Source organism: Schistocerca piceifrons, chromosome 2 (genome assembly GCF_021461385.2).
Source record: "Schistocerca piceifrons isolate TAMUIC-IGC-003096 chromosome 2, iqSchPice1.1, whole genome shotgun sequence".
Taxonomy (NCBI): Eukaryota; Metazoa; Arthropoda; class Insecta; order Orthoptera; family Acrididae; genus Schistocerca; species Schistocerca piceifrons.
In genome coordinates, this window is record NC_060139.1 from 1,067,063,581 (window position 1) to 1,067,083,126 (window position 19,546).

The window sequence follows — 19,546 nt, forward strand, 5'->3', positions numbered from 1 at the left end:
TTAAAAATATTTTGGTTGGAGAGGAGGTCAGTGCCAAACTCAAAAGTGAAAAATGCATTCAAGCTGAAAAGGTTTTCTGCATTTGCGCTGTGCATCACAAGGTTTGCACTGTATACCAAGAAGAAGATGAAGTGCTGTACGATATTTTTACGTGCTGCTTCAATAGTAAATTGACCTTCGATCAGAACCTGCTGCTTGCTGTACGTCACTAGGTGGTGAGCAGTTGGAGTGAAGTGATGGTGCACCAAGTTGGAGGTATGTTCAACAAGAGAGCTGATCTTTGGTGTATTACTATTGTTGTATATTTATGTTGCACATTGTAAGCATAATGAACAATTTCTTTGGTGTCACCATTGAATTTTGAGAGTCCAAGGTAACTGCATTAATATCCATTTGGTCCTGCCAAGTGCCAGAGTGAGGACCCTCGACACACAGAAGTGCAATATCCATCTTTATTACAAGCAACACATTGTGCCCATATATAGGAGCTGTTGCCCCAGGAATGCTTGTGAAGACATTACGGACATGATAGGAGTGTGTTCCCATTGAGTGGCTGAACCCTTCAAGCCAACCTCCTTTCTAAAGACCATATTTTTAAGGAATGGAAATAAACTTCCATAAGACCAATGCATCTTTATCCTCTTTAAGATAATGACCCCTTCTCCCAGCCAATGACCACTCTTTAACTGACAATGTCCCCCCTTTAAGATGACCACAAACAATCATGGAACAGGGAATTACAACATTGTATTACTGTAAGACTTCTCATTGACAATGTGACACAACGGTCTCCAAAATTTCATTGTCATTGGTACTTATAATAGTAAACTGTTCCAATTTTTCCTATATAGTGACAAGTCACGGCTAATTCAAATAAATGTAAACTTGTTGTTTTTCACTAGAATAGCACGTTTATGTTGTTAGAGAGAGTGAAAAAAGGAAAATCTTAGTGTCAGTTAGTGAGTGGGTTTGACTGTGGAAAGAGTCAAATATAGAATACAGGGTTATTACAAATGATTGAAGCGATTTCACAGCTCTACAATAACTTTATTATTTGAGATATTTTCACAATGCTTTGCACACACATACAAAAACTCAAAAAGTTTTTTTAGGCATTCACAAATGTTCGATATGTGCCCCTTTAGTGATTCGGCAGACATCAAGCCGATAATCAAGTTCCTCCCACACTCGGCGCAGCATGTCCCAATCAATGAGTTCGAAAGCATCGTTGATGCGAGCTTGCAGTTCTGGCACGTTTCTTGGTAGAGGAGGTTTAAACACTGAACCTTTCACATAACCCCACAGAAAGAAATCGCATGGGGTTAAGTCGGGAGAGCGTGGAGGCCATGACATGAATTGCTGATCATGATCTCCACCATGACCGATCCATCGGTTTTCCAATCTCCTGTTTAAGAAATGCCAAACATCATGATGGAAGTGCGGTGGAGCACCATCCTGTTGAAAGATGAAGTCAACGCTGTCGGTCTCCAGTTGTGGCATGAGCCAATTTTCCAGCATGTCCAGATACACGTGTCCTGTAACGTTTTTTTCGCAGAAGAAAAAGGGGCCGTAAACTTTAAACTGTGAGATTGCACAAAACACGTTAACTTTTGGTGAATTGCAAATTTGCTGCACGAATGCGTGAGGATTCTCTACCGCCCAGATTCGCACATTGTGTCTGTTCACTTCACCATTAAGAAAAAATGTTGCTTCATCACTGAAAACAAGTTTCGCACTGAACGCATCCTCTTCCATGAGCTGTTGCAACCGCGCCAAAATTCAAAGCGTTTGACTTTGTCATCGGGTGTCAGGGCTTGTAGCAATTGTAAACAGTAAGTCTTCTGCTTTAGCCTTTTCCGTAAGATTTTCCAAACCATCGGCTGCGGTACGTTTAGCTCCCTGCTTGCTTTATTCGTCGACTTCCGCAGGCTACGCGCGAAACTTGTCTGCACGCGTTCAACTGTTTCTTCGCTCACTGCAGGCCAACCCGTTGATTTCCCCTTACAGAGGCATCCAGAAGCTTTAAACTGCGCATACCATTGCCGAATGGAGTTAGCAGTTGGTGGATCTTTGTTGAACTTCGTCCTGAAGTGTCGTTGCACTGTTATGACTGACTGATGTGAGTGCATTTCAAGCACAACATACGCTTTCTCGGCTCCTGTCACCATTTTGTCTCACTGCGCTCTCGAGCGCTCTGGCGGCAGAAACCTGAAGTGCGGCTTCAGCCGAACAAAACTTTACGAGTTTTTCTACGTATCTGTAGTGTGTCATGACCATATGTCAAAGAATGGAGCTACAGTGAATTTATGAAATCATTTGTAATAGCCCTGTACAATTGCAAATTGCAACTGGTGTGTTAAGGAATGAGGAAAAAACGCTAACAAAAATTCAAAGAAAAGTTGGTGACAACCATTTGCAGATGTTAATAATGTTGTTTTAGATCGGTTTAACAGAGCACATACCAGAGTATTGCCTATTAGTGGATTGATGTTACAAGAGAAGCTGTTAAATTTGCTTCCAATCTCAGAATTCCTAATTTCAGTGCAAGCAATGGCTTGTTGGATTGATCTGTTGTTTGAACAATATTGTTTTCCAATCAGTCTATAGAGAAAGTGCAGAAGTTAATCAAAATGATTCACCATAAGTTGAGACTTAGTGTAATTACAAGTGGGTCTTGTGATAGTGACATTTACAACAGGGATGAAACTGATTTATTTTTTAGAGCTATTCCAGACAAAACACTAACTGTGAAGGGTGATCAGTGCAAAGTTGGCAAAATGGTGAAACAAAGATTTATGATTGGTCTTTGTGATAACTTCTGTGTGAAAAATAAGAACCACTAATGATACAAACAGCAAATTGTCCATAGTGCTTCAAAAACAATATTTCCTTGCTTGGTGTTTCTTGACACGAAAATAAAAACACATGGATGACATGTGATATTTTTTTCCTTGGCTGAGTAACTTAAATTAAAAAATGAGCATTCTGAAATGTAAAATGCAACATGTCCTTGTGGCTACAAGTTATCGAATGTGGAAGTAAAATTTTTTCCTACCAACACAACTTGGTGTGTTCAACATCTTAACAAATGAGTGATCTGGTCTTTTAATTTAAATTACCAAAAGAATCTTCTGCATTCTGCATCCATGTATGTGTTGTGACTCGCCGAACTTTCGAAGTGCCACTGCACAGTTACGCGTGTCCTCTACATGCGGCACTGTCTGCCAGCCATGCAGCAGCCATGCCACCTAAGCGGCCAGCCAGCCAGTGGCCGCTAGACTTGGACTCAGTGCTGATTTGACTGTTACTATGTACACATGTCTTACTTTGTCTACTTGCTCTGTGACTTACATGTATTGTGTCATCTTTGAAATATATGTGTTCAACTTGACGTTATAACAATTGGCGACGAGGTAGTGGATTTTTTTCTTTTCATCGTTGACCCACAGGTTTCCATGGCTACTTTAGAGCAACTCTTGCAAGGTCTCATTGAACAGCAAATGCTTCTCACATCAGCAATTCGCAATTTCATCGTGGCATCAAATGCGGGGCGTCTCTCGTCGTCGTCTATACCTCCTTTTCCTCCTTACGACGAGACAGTGGAAGATTGGTCTGATTACAAAAAAACGTCTTCGACAGCACTCCTTGGCATTTCACGTCACGGACGAACAAACATGTAAGTCTCTGTTCCTTTTATGGATTTTGCCTCAATTGTATCAGTTGTTGTCGCAATTGGCTCCTTTGAAAGATCCTGCGTCTTTGTCCTTTGCTGAAATGTGCTCACTTCTGTCCATATATTTTCAAAAGCACACGCATGTGGTAGCCTCTCGTGTTGCCTTTTATCGTTGTCAAAAACAACTGCATCAATCCTATCGCGCTTAGGCTGCTGAACTTCACGGCCTCAGTAGAAAGTGTCAGTTTGTTACTGAAGTTCACAAAGAATCCTATACCGATTCCATGGTACGGGATGCTATTATCTGGTCGGTGCAGGCAAAGAAGTTGGGCAACGTGCCCTTCAGTTGGCAAATCGGACTCTTGATGAAGTCCTACCCATTGCTCAGTCTTTTGAAATTTCTTGCACCACTGGACCACAAATAGAGGCGTGGGATGATGTCGGGGAAGTACAACCTCTCTGCACTGTTGACGAAACGTGCGGCGTGTCCCCACTGGCCGACGTGGCCGCAGTACACTCCCAAGCACAGTCTTGGCCTAACCATAAACAAACCTCTAAGAAACTGCAGCAAAATCCACAGCAACTTCCTTCATGTCCGAGGTGTTTTACGCAACATTCACGAGAAGATTGTCCACAACATTGGGCCGTGTGTTACAAATGCCAAAAGAAGGATCATATGTCATCCGTTTGCAAATCTGACCGCATACCTGATGTTCATGAATGTGACACTGATTCTGCTTCTGTGTTGTCTGTCAATGGTCCTTCTTCCCTTTCAGGGAAGTTATTCCTCATGTCCAAATATTTGGTCGGGATGTTCGCATGCAGGTGGATACTGGTTCTGCTGCCACTATCGTCAATTCTCAGACGTATCTTCAGTTGGGTTCTCCATTCCTATCACCTGTCACTCGGCAATTATGGATGTACAATAAACAGAAGATTTCTCTCTTGGGACAATTTAATGCTGAGATATCTTACAAATCCGTTGTTCACACTGTTCCCATATTTGTGATCGTCCAGAGTAACGCAGAGAATCTTTTTGGTTTTGATACCTTTCACATTTTTGGGTTCTCCATAGATGACTCTGATGCTATTCTTTATGCTCAATTGGATTCCTTGTCGACGACATTTTCATTCCTGTTTTCTCCTGGATTAGGCCGTGCAAACGATTTTGAAGCTCATATCACACTCAAACCTACTGCTTGGCCTAAGTTTTTTCGGGCTCGGCCCATTCCTGTGGCCCTTCGTAATCAGGTAAAATGGGAGCTGGATCATCTCACTACTTCCAGGGTCTTGCTTCGTGTCACTCCCAGTGAGTGGTCTTCTCCTATCATTGTCGCTGCTAAGCTCAATGGTGATATACGTCTCTGTGGCGATTTTAAAGCCACTGTAAATGCTCAATGCCTCATCAACTCTTACCCTATGCCCTGACCTGAATAATTGTTCACTAAACTTGCTGGGGGGCAGTATCTTTCTAAAATTGACCTGTCAGAAATTTATTATCAACTTGCTCTTGACGTTGCATCCTGGCAGTTTCTGGTCCTTAACACGCCTTTTGGCCTCTATCAATTCCAATCATTGCCATTCGGTGTTGCCAGCACCCCTGCTCTCTTTCAGCAATTCTTGGAACACTTATTGCTCCCTGTCCCTGGGTGTATCAATTACATGGACGACATTCTTGTCACTGGCTCCACCACTGAAGAACATCTTCAGAATCTCCGCACACTTTTTCATGTCTTACAGACTGCCGGTCTTAAGTGTAATCTTCAGAAATCACAATATTTTTCAGGCATCTATCACATACTTGGGGTTCCAACTCTATCGGGATGGTATTCGTTCGCTTCAGCAAACTGTCACTGCGATCGATGCCATTCCTCGCCCTGCATCCGTTAAGGAACTGCAGGCTTTCTTGGGAAAAATAGCATAGTATCACAGGTTTTTACCATCTGTGGCTTCGGTGGCTCAGCCGTTGCATCGCCTGTTGCATAAAAACATGCCCTTTCACTGGTCCGCGTCATGCGATGCGGCTTTCCATAAATTGAAGACTATGCCGAAACAGGCCCCATGCCTGGCTACTTATCGACCTGGCCAACATCTTGTTCTTGCCACCAACGCCTCTCAATACGGGGTTGGTGCAGTCCTTGCGCACCGTTTTTCTGATGGTTCTGAACAACCCATTGTTTATGCCTCCAAAACGCTAATGGATGCCCAACGAAAATATTCTCAAACTGAAAAAGAAGCTTTGGCCATTATTTATGCTCTTCGTAAGTTTGGTGTTTTTCTTTATGGATCCAAATTACATCTTGTTACGGACAACAAACCACTTATTTCCTTGTTTCATCCATCAACGTCGCTTCCCGACAAGGCTGCACACCACCTCCAGCATTGGGCTCTTTACTTGTCTCATTTCAATTATGAGATTCATTTCCAGCCAACGGCTCAATATGCGAATGCTGGTGCACTCTCTCGCCTTCCCATGGGTCCTGATCTGGCATTTGATAGGGACGAACTTTTGTGTTTCTACCTGGATGTTGCCGAGCAGCGGGTTGTGGACGGGTTCCCCATCACCGGGGACCGGATGGCGGCTGCTACGGGTTCTGACCCTACCCTCTCCTGGGTTTTACGCTGTATTCAGAAGGGTTGGCCAGATCGCCCATCCGCTAAGACTTCTGATCCGTTGTGGAACTACTATGCTTTGCTTTACCGCCTCACAGCTAGGAATGGTGTTATCCTCCTTTCCACCAACAATGCTTCGCCGCGTGTTGTGGTACCTGCGTCTTTGTGTGCTTCCATCTTGCACCTCCTTTACCAAGGGCACTGGGGTGTCTCTCACACAAAATCTCTGGTGCGCTGTCATGTGTACTGGCCCGGCATCGACTCTGAAATCACACACATGGTCGCTGCCTGCAGCCCTTGTGCATCACAGGCCGCCGCCCCGAATCATCTTTGTCACCGTGGCCTTCGCCTGAGAAGCCCTGGGAGTATATTCATTCTGACTTCACGGGACCTTTTTTAGGTACTTATTGGCTACTCGTAACTGATGCCTACTCTAACTTTCCTTTCATTGTCCATTGCATGTCGCCTACCATCGTGGCAACCACAAGTGCTCTCGTTCGCATTTTCTGTTTGGAAGGCCTTCCCTCTACTCTTGTTACTGATAATGGTCCACAATTTACCTCTTCCGAATTTGCGGATTATTGTGCTCGTCACAGCGTCATGCATGTCAAAGCCCCTCTGTTCCATCCACAATCAAACGGTGAGGCTGAACGACTGGTCCACACATTTAAGGCCCAGATGAGGAAACTCCTGACTTCTTCTGCTGCTGATGATGATGGCTTCTCCAATTTCTGGCTTCTTACCGTTTCACCCCCATGGGCAACCACAGCCCGGCTGAGCTCTTACATGGCCGACAGCCCCGTATGCTACTTCATCTTCTGCGGCCTTCCACCTCACAGCTGCGGGTGCCTTCGTTTGGCCGGTTCACCACCGGCGACCTTGTATGGGTATGGGGATATGGCAGGTGGCCAAAATGGAGTCTTGGCTGCATCTTACGACACCGTGGCCGACGCCTGTACGAAATCCGGATGGACACGGGTGTTGCAGTGTGTCATTCGGTCCAGCTTCGGCCTCGTGTGCTGGCAACGCCTGTTCCGGATGCTGCTACACCACCTTCGGCTCTAACTGATGCTCGGGATACTGGAATCTCTCATTACTCACAACGCAGCCCTCTCACCATCATCTAGGTGCCAGCACAAGAACGGACGCCACCAGATGCCCATGCAGGAACCGGATGACCATCTTCTGTCGGAGCAACTCTACTCGCCTCCTTCTCCTATGGATGCCAACACATCACCCATGTCTCCTGTTATAACAACTGGACTTGCCGCAACGGGCAGATTGGTGCATGGAGCCCCAGCAGATTCGACCCCTACGTCTCCTGTCATCTCGACCCGTTATCATCGGGGACACTTCCGCCCGTATGGGAAGCCTCCTGCTTGAGACTTTATGGCCAGTCAAACAACACCTATGGACATTAGCAATCTATGGGCCACCTCCATCAAGACCAGTGCAAAAAATTCAAAGGGGGGAAAAGTGTTGTGACTCGCCAATCTTTCAAAGTGCCTCCGCGCAGTTACGCGCGTCTACATGCGGCACTGTCTGCCAGCCATGCAGCAGCCGCGCCACCTAAGCGGCCAGCCAGACAGTGGCCGCTAGGCTTGGACTCAGTGCTCATTTGACTGTTACAGTGTACACATGTCTTACTTTGTCTACTTGCTCTGTGACTTACATGTATTGTGTCGTCTTTGAAATATATGTGTTCAACTTGACGTTATAACAGTATGACATACCTAAGTCTGTGACAGTAAGTAATGTTGTCAGTTGGGTTAAGAATGAGTGAAATGAATTGAAAAATGGAACAATTAGACAATGCTTTATTAATTGGTTTTCAGTCTTCACAAAATGTGGACGCTGCAGAAGAAGAAGATGGTGATGAATCAATACAAATCCTGTCATCTGTTCAACGCTGCCAGTATTGAACTGGACATTTCTACAGTGAACAAAGAAATTTAATGCTTCAAGAGTGACAATAATTGGGAAGACATTGCAGAAATGAACAAGATCCTCAGCGTAGTCACAATCAAAACAGTGATAGTGAAATGCCTATAAAGGCAATTCTATTAGGTGATGCCTTTCATAGTATTGACAGACAAGTTGGAAAAAGAATATGAGAATGTGAGTGTAAACAAACATGAAAAAGTGTGTGCAGATGCCAATTTGTGTGTATTTTACTATGTAAATGATTAGGTATATACAGTTTTATTATTACAGTTATTAATACATTATAAGAGCTTGTTATTCATTGTAGCAATTGTTGTTATTAATTGTGTTTAAGTGATTATGTTCAGCATCTCATTTTACCTTGGTCACCCTTTAAGAAGACCCGCCCCCCCCCCCCCCCCCCCACAGAGGAACACTTTCTCAAAAAAATTCAAGTGATTGGCTTAAAGAGGTTTCACTGTACATACCTTTTTGGGGACATGCAAGTAGCATCTCAAATCATAAGCTCTGCTTATGATTCCTTAGTGTTTGGAGTGATGAAATGGCACCTTCTACTGAGACCCTGTAGTCCAGCTGTCCAGGCGCAATATGACTGGCTGTGGTGTTTATGACATTAGCAGAATTCCACTCATGATGATGTAACATGTCAATTACAATGAAAGTTGGCATGTAAGAGAGCACACATTTCATCAAAATCATACTGAGCCAATTCAGTGAGGGGGACAAGCTTGCAAAGCAGCCAATATGTTTGGGACAGAATGCAAGCCAAGAAGAGCAATTTAGTGGTTGCAGGATCTGTTACCGTACACAGGGTGAAATGCTTCTGCAGTCGCTTCTCATTCACATCTCACTCTTCAGTCATTTCACTGTATGGCAGGAACAACTGTGGCTGCATTTCAGTCTGATTGGTAAGCAATTTGGCCAAGAGTGCTTCCTGCTACTTCTGTTCTTCCAGCTGCTGTTGTAAGAATTGTTGAAGAATGACCTCTGTGGATAGGCCTGATAGCAGCTGATGCTGCTCTGTGTCCATGTCCACACAACATAACACAAGATTCAACTACTATTATCACACTTATGTTGTAGCTAGCAACATAAATAATAGTGCACCATATCAATCAGCTGATATATTCTACAGTTCAAGTTCAGTACAAGTATCACAACATAGTACACAATCCAAAAAACAATCCACAAGAATAATCCAGTATAACAGCAAATATATTTGTACATAGAGATTAGTCCATGCATAGTACTGTGAGAAAAGATAAAATGGCGTGAGCATCTAATAGCAACCACATAAATAGGCAGTTACCGTGAAGCCTGGTCCAGGTAGCCCTAGAGGGTACTTGCGTGAAAATTGTATGTGGTAGATTTGTGGTAATGACTTTCTGTTGTGGCTGAGCCCTGTGATAGAGGAGGCACAAAAAATACTCACCAGTCACTTCCCTCTCTCTTTGTAATTCAAGAGATTGTCCTTCAAACTGCATTCTGTTGAACAATCTGATTATAGTTTTTATTCAGTACCCATTGTTTGCTGCAGTCATTTATGTAATATCAATTTAGTATGAGCATGCCTTTGCAAGATGCAACAGATACAGAACAAAACTACACAAGCATCCCACACATAGGAACAGTATTACAAAAAAGGGCAATAAACTTTGTCACCACTTCCCTCACCAAAACAACATAGCCGGGTATATAAAACACATTAATGCTTTTAGACTGAATCACTATGAAAAATCCACTGTGATTGTAGGCTAAATGTATCCAAAGAGACGCTGAAGCTAAAAGATAGAAACTAGTTTTGTTAAAACAAATTTTACCCACTGAAGTTTACAAAACACTATAAATGAACAACATTATTTCACAACCACAGAGTTTTCTATATTTTTATGGAACTAATTGTTCTGAAAAAGATAAGAATCTTTTATAACCGTATGTATTATACAACTCTCCTCTGAAATCTACAAGAAACAACATTGTTATCTGTGGTCATGTATTAGAATAGAAAAAGTGCACTGTCTCTGTAAACACAGTACTTATTTTTATTCAGTACACAAAGTCATTTAAACATTCTGACAGTCATATATACATAGAAATTGTTTGTGCTCATTGAGTGAGTACATGAATATATATGTTGTTGGGGTCTTCAGTCCAAATACTCCTTTGATGTAGCGCTCCTTGTTCCTCTATCCTGTGCAAGCCTCTTCATCTTTGAATAAATACTGCAACCTCCATTCTTCTGAATCTGCTTACTGTATTCATCTCTTAGACTCCCACTACAATTTTTAGCCCCTCCCCTCCCACCCCCCTCCCCCCACACACATTTACCACTATACTAAAGTGGTGATCCCTTGATGTCTCAGAATGTGTCCTATCAACCGATCCCTTCTTTTAGTCAAGATGTGTCACATATTTTTTGTCTCCCAATTCTATTCATTACCTCCTCATTAGTTATGCAATCTACCCATCTAAACTACTGCAGTCTTCTGTAACACCACAGTTCAGAAGATTCTATTCTATTCTTGTATAAACTGTTTATTGTCCGTGTTTCACTTCCATACATGGCTATGCTACAGACAAATACCTTCAGTAAACACTTCCAAACACTTAAGTCTATATTCAATGTTAAAAAATTTCTCTTCTTCAGAAATGCTTTTCTTGGCATTGCTAGTCTACATTCTATATCCTCTCTATTTTTACCATCATCAGTTATTTTGAACCCAAAAAGCAAAACCTATCTAATACTTTAAGTATCTTGTTTCCTAATCCAATGCCCTCAGCATGGCATGATTTAATTCAACTACATTCCAGTATCCTTGTCTTTCTTTTGTCGATGTTCATCTTATATCCTCCTTTCAAGACACTGTCCGTTCTACTGAATTGTCTTCCAAGTCTTTTGCTCTCTCTGACAGAATCACAGTGTTGTCTTCAAACCTCAAGGCTTTTTTTATTTCTTCTCTCTGAACTTTAATTCCTACTCCAAATTTTTCTTTTTTTCCTTTACTGTTTGCTCAAACTACAGATTGAATAACATCAGAGATACGCTACAACCTTGTCTGACTTCTTTGTCAACCACTGCTTCACTTCCATGCCCCTCAACTCTTATAACTGCTGTCTGATTTCTATACAAGATTTAAATAGCCCTTTGCTCCCAGTATTTTACCCCCGCTACCTCCAGAATTTCAAGGGAGTATGCCAGTCAACATTGTAAAAAGCTTTCACTAAGTATACAGTTTCTATAAACATACATTTGCCTTTCCATAACCTATCTTATAAGATAAATCATGGGATCGGTGTTGCCCTGTGTGTTCCTATATTTCTAAAAAATACAGACTGATCTTCTCCAAGGTCTGCTTCTATCAGTTTTTTCATTCTACTATGAAGAATTTGTGTTAGTATTTTACAACCGTGACTTATTAAACTGTAGTTTGGTAATTGTCACACCTATCAGCAACTGCTTTCTTTGTAATTTGGTTTATTACATTCTTCTTGAAGTCTAAGGGTATTTTGCCTTGCTCATAAATATAAGTTACAATGCACAACATGAAGCTAAATTTATATCATATGTTTAATTTATGAATGTGCAAGTAGCTACTTGCCACATAGAGGTACTGAGTAACAGACAGGTGCTATGAAAAAGACTGCTAGATATCATTCAGTAGTCACGCCTACTCCTTCAGCAGACATAGACAACAAAACTCACACACACTTATACAAGCACAACTCCCACACACACAATCACTGTGTGATAAGGCCTCACTGCAACCACATCTGAGGTGAGCACTGAGCTTTTCTGGGGTTAGTAGAGTGGGTGCAGAGGAGACATGTGGCAGGGAGGGATAGCAGGTTAAGGGTGGAGGAAAGATGCCAATGATGCCCTGGGAGCATGCAGGGCCATGTAAAGGACAGGATGGTGGGGTGCTAGCTTCTGTGTTAGGGGGTTATGCTGGAGAAGGGGGGCAGGGTGGTGCAAAATGAGTAGGAAAGAAGTACACGCATCAAAAAAAGTTTTGTATCACTCCGGTTCCCAGAAGTCCTGAAGATAGATGTTGACTGTGGATATTGTATCACAGACACAGTCCCTTTGACTGTTCAGAGATGCCGGTAAACCCACCCAAAGATATAAACAACCGTGCATGAGCAGCTCCTATTAGACGGAGGTGGTCTGACAGCCAATTAGTTCCAGTCATTTCACCAGGAAGGAAGTACACAGCTCATGTTGTCTGTAACTCAACCATGCCTAGATGGTCAATACCACAGTTCAGTTGCATCCATATTGTTACTTTGTGCCAGGAAGGACTCTCAACAAGGGAAGTGTCCAAGCGTCTCGGAGTGAACAAAAGCAATGTTGTTCGGACATGGAGGAGATACAGAGAGACAGGAACTGTCAATGACATGCCTCATTCAGCCTGCCCAAGGGCTACTGCTGCAGTGGATGACCGCTACCTATGGATTATGGCTCAGAGGAATGCTGACAGCAATGCCACCATGTTGAATAATGCTTTTTGTGCAGCCACAGGATGTCATATTATGACTCAAACTGTGCACAATAGGCTGCATGATGTGAAACTTCACTCCTGATGTCCCTTGCAAGGTTCATCTTTGCAATGACGACACCATGCAGCGTGGTACAGATGGGATCAATAACATGCTGAATGGACCACTCAGGATTGGCATCATGTTCTCTTCACCGATGAGTGTCGCACTTGCCTTCAACCAGACAATTATTGGAGATGTGTTTGGAGGCAACCTGGTCAGGTTGAATGTCTTAGACACACTGTCCAGTGAGAGCAGCAAGGTGGAGGTTCCCTGCTGTTTCAGGGTGGCATTATGTGGGGCCGATGTACACTGCTGGTGGTCATGGAAGGCATCATAATGGCTGTATGAAAAGGGAATGCCATACTCCAACCGATAGTGTGACCATTTTGGCAATATATTGGCGAGGAATTCATCCTCATGGATGACAATTTGCACCCCCATCATGCACATCTTGTGAATGACTGCTTTCAGGATAACGACATCACTCGACTAGAGTAGCCAGCATGTTCTCCAGGCATGAACCCTATCAAACATGCCTGGGATAGATTGAAAAGGGCTGTTTATGGACGATATGATCCACCAACCAGTTACACTGAATCACTGTTGAAGTGTGGGACAATCTGGACCAACGTGATGAACTTGTGGATAGTATGCCACGACAAATACAGGCATGTGTCAATGCAAGAGGATGTGCTACTGGGTATTAGAGGTGCCGGTGTGTACAGCAATATGGACCACCACCTCTGAAGGTCTCACTGTATGGTGGTACAACATGCAACATATGGTTTTCATGAGCAATAAAAGGGGCGGAAATGATGTTTATGTTGATATCTATTCCAATTTTTTGTACAGGTTCCAGGACTCTTGGAAATGAGGTGATGCAAAACTTTTTTGATGTGTGTATAAGAGAAGGGGAAAGGAAAACGCAAGTGCACAGGTGGGATTGAAGACACCTGTAGGGCTGTAGTGGGGGCAGGAATGTGGCAGGCAGGTGAAGGACAGGGAGTAGTGAAGATTGGGGCCAGAGGATTATGGGAACAAAAGATATATTGAGGGAGAGTACCCACCTGTGCAGTTCACAAAATCTGCAATAGACCTAGATGCAAGATCTGTTCCTTATGTCCTCCCACTACCACCTATGCCAGTCATGTCAGAGGACTCTCCTACCCCATCAAAGGCAGGGTCACCTCTGAAAGCATCCATGTGATCTACCAGCTTAGCTGCAACCACTGTGCCATGTCCTATATGGACATGAAAAATATTAACCTGTCTGTCCACATGAATGGCTACTGCCAAACTGTGGCTGAGAGACAGCTGGACCACACAATTGTTGAGTGGGCTACTCAACATGATATGGTTCAATGACTTCAGTGACTGCTTCACAGCATCTTCCCACCAAACCAGCTTTTCTGAATTGCACAAGTGGGAATTCTTCCTGCAACATATCCTTCTTTTATGTAACCCCTTTGCTAGTCCCTCTGTTCCATCTGCCTCTATGACCTTTACTGCCCCCACTCGAGCCCTGCACATGCCTTGTATCCTGTCAGCATACCTGTGTAGTCTTTTACCCTGCTCTACAACTGTCCTCTCCCATTTACCTCCTCCCCTCTTCCTCCCTCCAGCACAACCACCAATGCTGCACTTAACAGTCAACCATCCTGTTGCTGCATGCTCCCAGGGCAGCACTGTGTATGTTTTGTTGCCTATGTCTGATGAAGAACTCAGTCTAATAGCTGAATGATATCTAGGAGTCTTTTTCATTGTGCCCATTTGCTGCTCAATACTTCCTCTATGTCACGGGCAACTATCTATCCTTTCAGACAATGGAAAATCTAGGATGGAATGTAACAATATTATTGTTATCTATCCTTTCATATTATTGTTATTCCAGCCTTGGTTTTTTCCATTGTTTGACATGTTTAATTTATTTATATATATATCACAATTTATGTAGTTTAACATATTGTTCTTATTTTGTATATCAACATAACCACGATGTGGTTTGGCAGTTTTATATTTCATAAGTTGTTGGTTTTGACACAATATGTGTGCAGACTCTTTTTTTTTTATTTTCATTTGTTAGCAGTTTAAAATATGGTGTCACTACTTTATGAAGACACAATATAAGATTTGTGGGCCATTTTACAAACTAAAGCTGTTTAAAATATTTTTTATTTTAGAAATGAGTCAGAAAGAAATATGATAAGTGATTGGAAACAGAGTGAATGCAGACAAGAGGGACTTCAGATAGAGCTTAAGGATGCTGAAAAAAAATTTGAGAACTTGCTCTCAGAACACTTGCAGTGTGAAAAGAACTTGAAAGCAAGCAAGTGAGTATATACTACACAAAAATGACTAATGTGCAGTAAAATGTTTTTACATAAAGCTAGGGTACTTACAACAATAAAAAAGTTTTGCGTTTGGATTAGACTGTAACAATAATTTGCTATATATGATGGACAACCAACAGCAGTGAATCCACCACAATTGACACAAAACAGAACAATGACTCAATGAAGGGAAATAGGAGAAAGGAACTAAAAATGAATCTCAAACTTCCATGCTCTCTGTTACTGTGACTGCAGTAGAAAATGCTAACCAATGAGAGGGAGAAACTCCATTTGGTGAATAAGAAATTCCAAATTGAATGATGAGGGAGATGTGACAACAAGAAATTCATGTTATTTATCTGTCAAGATTTGTACTTCTCACTCATTTCTAGAGTGAGGCCTAAATACAATTTTTAGTTTACACCATCAGCATACATGAATGTCAAAATGCTACAAGCTGGTTTTTCCAACATATGCACAGTGATGGATAGTGCAACATATGTAATCCATATATATTGGATAGATAAAAAAATTTGCTCCCCAAGCGGCGGCAGAACACACACACACACACACACACACACACACACACACACACACACACACACAAAGGGTGGTTGTAATTGGCAAGCTTTCGGAGCCAGTGGCTCCTTCCTCAGACAGAAGGGTTGCACTAAATCTCTCTAGATCTTTATCAGAATAGCCACAAATCAATAGAGGGTGATCTATGAGTTGTACAAATACACTGAGCTTGCCTTTTCACCTGAGACTGCAAGGAAAAGATAAATCTTTCTTAGATTACCTTTGTGAGTCAATACACTGGGCTTCCTCCTTCCTGTTCCATGTGGTCCTCTCACTGATATATTGTAGTGCACTGGAAACATTCTGACCTAACAAGGTCTGTTTGTGTGGCTGTGATTGGATGTGCGGTTAACAAATCTACTTTAAATAATGGTCCAGTATGTCATCACAGTGCGTTTATTGATAAACACTGTATAATAATTTACAATTATTCAGTCTAATACACTTAGTTCTGTATGATACTGAAAACCAAGGGCACAGCTGACATGAAGTTCAGACCTTCTTACTGACTGTACATTCCTTATGCTGACTGACTTACTTGGTGCACAACAAGAATCACTAGCAAAATTCATATGACATCAGAAGTATTTAGATTTTGTTAGTAGTTAACAATTAGTTTACCACATAGTGTAATAATAGTAAAGAAGCTTTAATGCTTGGACTGCCCCTAGCATTTATTATGTTAGAAGTGTTTTCTAATAATTAATATTTGATATAGAAAAAGTGGTTGTTTCATACCAAAATGTTGGGTGGTCCCTGGTATATATAGTTGCTGTGATAAATGTCTTCTCATGCCTCATTTGGTTATTCACACCACCAGTGTGCCTACAGTGACATATGGTATGACTGTGCTTGCTATTTGCCCGCAGATCATAGGAACTGCCTCATCCAGCTAAGATTGCTCTGCATGGTTACTGCTAGATATTTTACAGTGGTTATTGTTTAGAGCAGTTTGTCAACAATAGAGTAATTGTTCAACAGTAGATTTGTTCTCCTATGTATCTACAATATGTTACATTTGTTTACATTCAGGGTCAACTGCTAGAGCCTACACCATTCACTAGAGCAAACACCATTCACCAGTCCTCTGTAGGTCTTCCTGCAGTTAGTTACAGTCATCTGATGTTGCTATCTCCTATTAGACAGCACCATGATCTGTGAACAGCCTCATGGGGCTTCCAAAGTTATCCACTAAATCATTTAACAATATTATGAAAAGTAAAGTTGCCACTCACCATATAGCAGAGATGCTGAGTCGCAGATAGGCACAACAAAAAGACTGTCACAAATAAGCTTTTGGCCAGTAAGACCGTTGTCAAAAACAGATCACACACATACATTCACATGCACACAAACACACACACACACACACACACACACACACACACACACACACACGCAAACACAACTCACACATACATGACTCGTGGTTGAGTTGCATTTGCGTGAGTATGAGTGCATCTGTGTGTGTGTGTGTGTGTGTGTGTGTGTGTGTGTGTGTGTGTGTTTGTCATCATCTGCAACTCAACATCTTCGCTATATGGTGAGTGGCAACTTTTCTTTTCATAACACTGTTACATTCCATCCTGGATTTTCCTTTATTCACTAAATCATTTTTATATATTGTAAGTCCCGCCACACTTCTGTGGGGTACTCATGAAATTACTTTTACATCTGTAGATTTTGTTCTGCTCAGAGCAATGTGTTGAGTTCTCTCTGCAAGGAACTGAACACAGTCATAAATTTGGTCTGATGCTTGGTAACTTTGTATTTTTTTTTTTCTTTTTTCGCTAAATACACTCCTGGAAATTGAAATAAGAACACCGTGAATTCATTGTCCCAGGAAGGGAAAACTTTATTGACACATTCCTGGGGTCAGATACATCACATGATCACACTGACAGAACCACAGGCACATAGACACAGGCAACAGAGCATGCACAATGTCGGCACTAGTACAGTGTATATCCACCTTTCGCAGCAATGCAGGCTGCTATTCTCCCATGGAGACGATCGTAGAGATGCTGGATGTAGTCCTGTGGAACGGCTTGCCATGCCATTTCCACCTGGCGCCTCAGTTGGACCAGCGTTCGTGCTGGACGTGCAGACCGCGTGAGACGACGCTTCATCCAGTCCCAAACATGCTCAATGGGGGACAGATCCGGAGATCTTGCTGGCCAGGGTAGTTGACTTACACCTTCTAGAGCACGTTGGGTGGCACGGGATACATGCGGACGTGCATTGTCCTGTTGGAACAGCACGTTCCCTTGCCGGTCTAGGAATGGTAGAACGATGGGTTCGATGACGGTTTGGATGTACCGTGCACTATTCAGTGTCCCCTCGACGATCACCAGTGGTGTACGGCCAGTGTAGGAGATCGCTCCCCACACCATGATGCCGGGTGTTGGCCCTGTGTGCCTCGGTCGTATGCAGTCCTGATTGTGGCGCTCACCTGCACGGCGCCAAACACGCATACGACCATCATTGGCACCAAGGCAGAAGCGACTCTCATCGCTGAAGACGACACGTCTCCATTCGTCCCTCCATTCACGCCTGTCGCGACACCACTGGAGGCGGGCTGCACGATGTTGGGGCGTGAGCGGAAGTCGGCCTAACGGTGTGCGGGACCGTAGCCCAGCTTCATGGAGACGGTTGCGAATGGTCCTCGCCGATACCCCAGGAGCAACAGTGTCCCTAATTTACTGGGAAGTGGCGGTGCGGTCCCCTACGGCACTGCGTAGGATCCTACGGTCTTGGCGTGCATCCGTGCGTCGCTGCGGTCCGGTCCCAGGTCGATGGGCACGTGCACCTTCCGCCGACCACTGGCGACAACATCGATGTACTGTGGAGACCTCACGCCCCACGTGTTGAGCAATTCGGCGGTACGTCCACCCGGCCTCCCGCATGCCCACTATACGCCCTCGCTCAAAGTCCGTCAACTGCACATACGGTTCACGTCCACGCTGTCGCGGCATGCTACCAGTGTTAAAGACTGCGATGGAGCTCCGTATGCCACGGCAAACTGGCTGACACTGACGGCGGCGGTGCACAAATGCTGCACAGCTAGCGCCATTCGACGGCCAACACCGCGGTTCCTGGTGTGTCCGCTGTGATCATTGCTTGTACAGCCCTCTCGCAGTGTCCGGAGCAAGTATGGTGGGTCTGACACACCGGTGTCAATGTGTTCTTTTTTCCATTTCCAGGAGTGTATAAATGTGGGATTGTATAAAATGACTTCCTGAAGTCAAGGAACATTACATCAGTGTGAGCACCAATACTGACAACACTGTGGACCTTTTGGAAGCACAATGGGAGCTGAGTACTGCAAGATCTCTGTCTAGGGAATCTATGTTCATTTTTATAAAACAATGGAAAATCCAGGATAGAATGTAACAATATTATGAAACAAAAGTTGATACTCACCATATAGCGGAGATGCTGAGTTGCAGATAGGCAAAACAAAAAAACTTTCACAAATACAGCTTTTGGCCATTAATGCCTTCATCAACAATAGATGTAGACACACACACACACACACACACACACACACACACACACACACGACTGCAGTCTCAGCCAACTGAAACCACTGTTTACTAGCTACCCCACATCCTCCTCCCCTTCCGCTCCCACAGAAGAGAGAGAAAGAATGAGAGAGAGAGAGAGAGAGAGAGAGAGAGAGAGATCTTTCTTAGAAACAGGTAATTATGTAAATACAAATAATGGAAGGACTAATTTCTAACAACTCACCATATAGCCGAGGTAATGAGTAGTCAATAGGGTAAGTATGTTGCTATGTTTTGGACAAATCATTCTTCAGAGATATACTTGATGGCTAAACACACATTTTGCGTCCACACCAACCCAC

General features: G+C 43.1%; 1 protein-coding gene across 2 annotated transcripts in view; it reads left to right on the forward strand.

Annotated features, from left to right (window-relative positions):
• Positions 1-19,546, forward strand: part of LOC124777470 (nuclear mitotic apparatus protein 1-like) — a 99,494-nt gene that overhangs the window by 53,154 nt on the left and 26,794 nt on the right. Inside the window, exon 3 of one of the 2 annotated variants that reach the window (XM_047252895.1) lies at positions 14,950-15,099. The exons of the other annotated variant lie outside the window; for it this stretch is intronic. Coding sequence (XP_047108851.1) covers positions 14,950-15,099 — 150 coding nt within the window. The remainder of the gene's footprint in view (positions 1-14,949; positions 15,100-19,546) is intronic. 2 annotated transcript variants of the gene reach the window in all.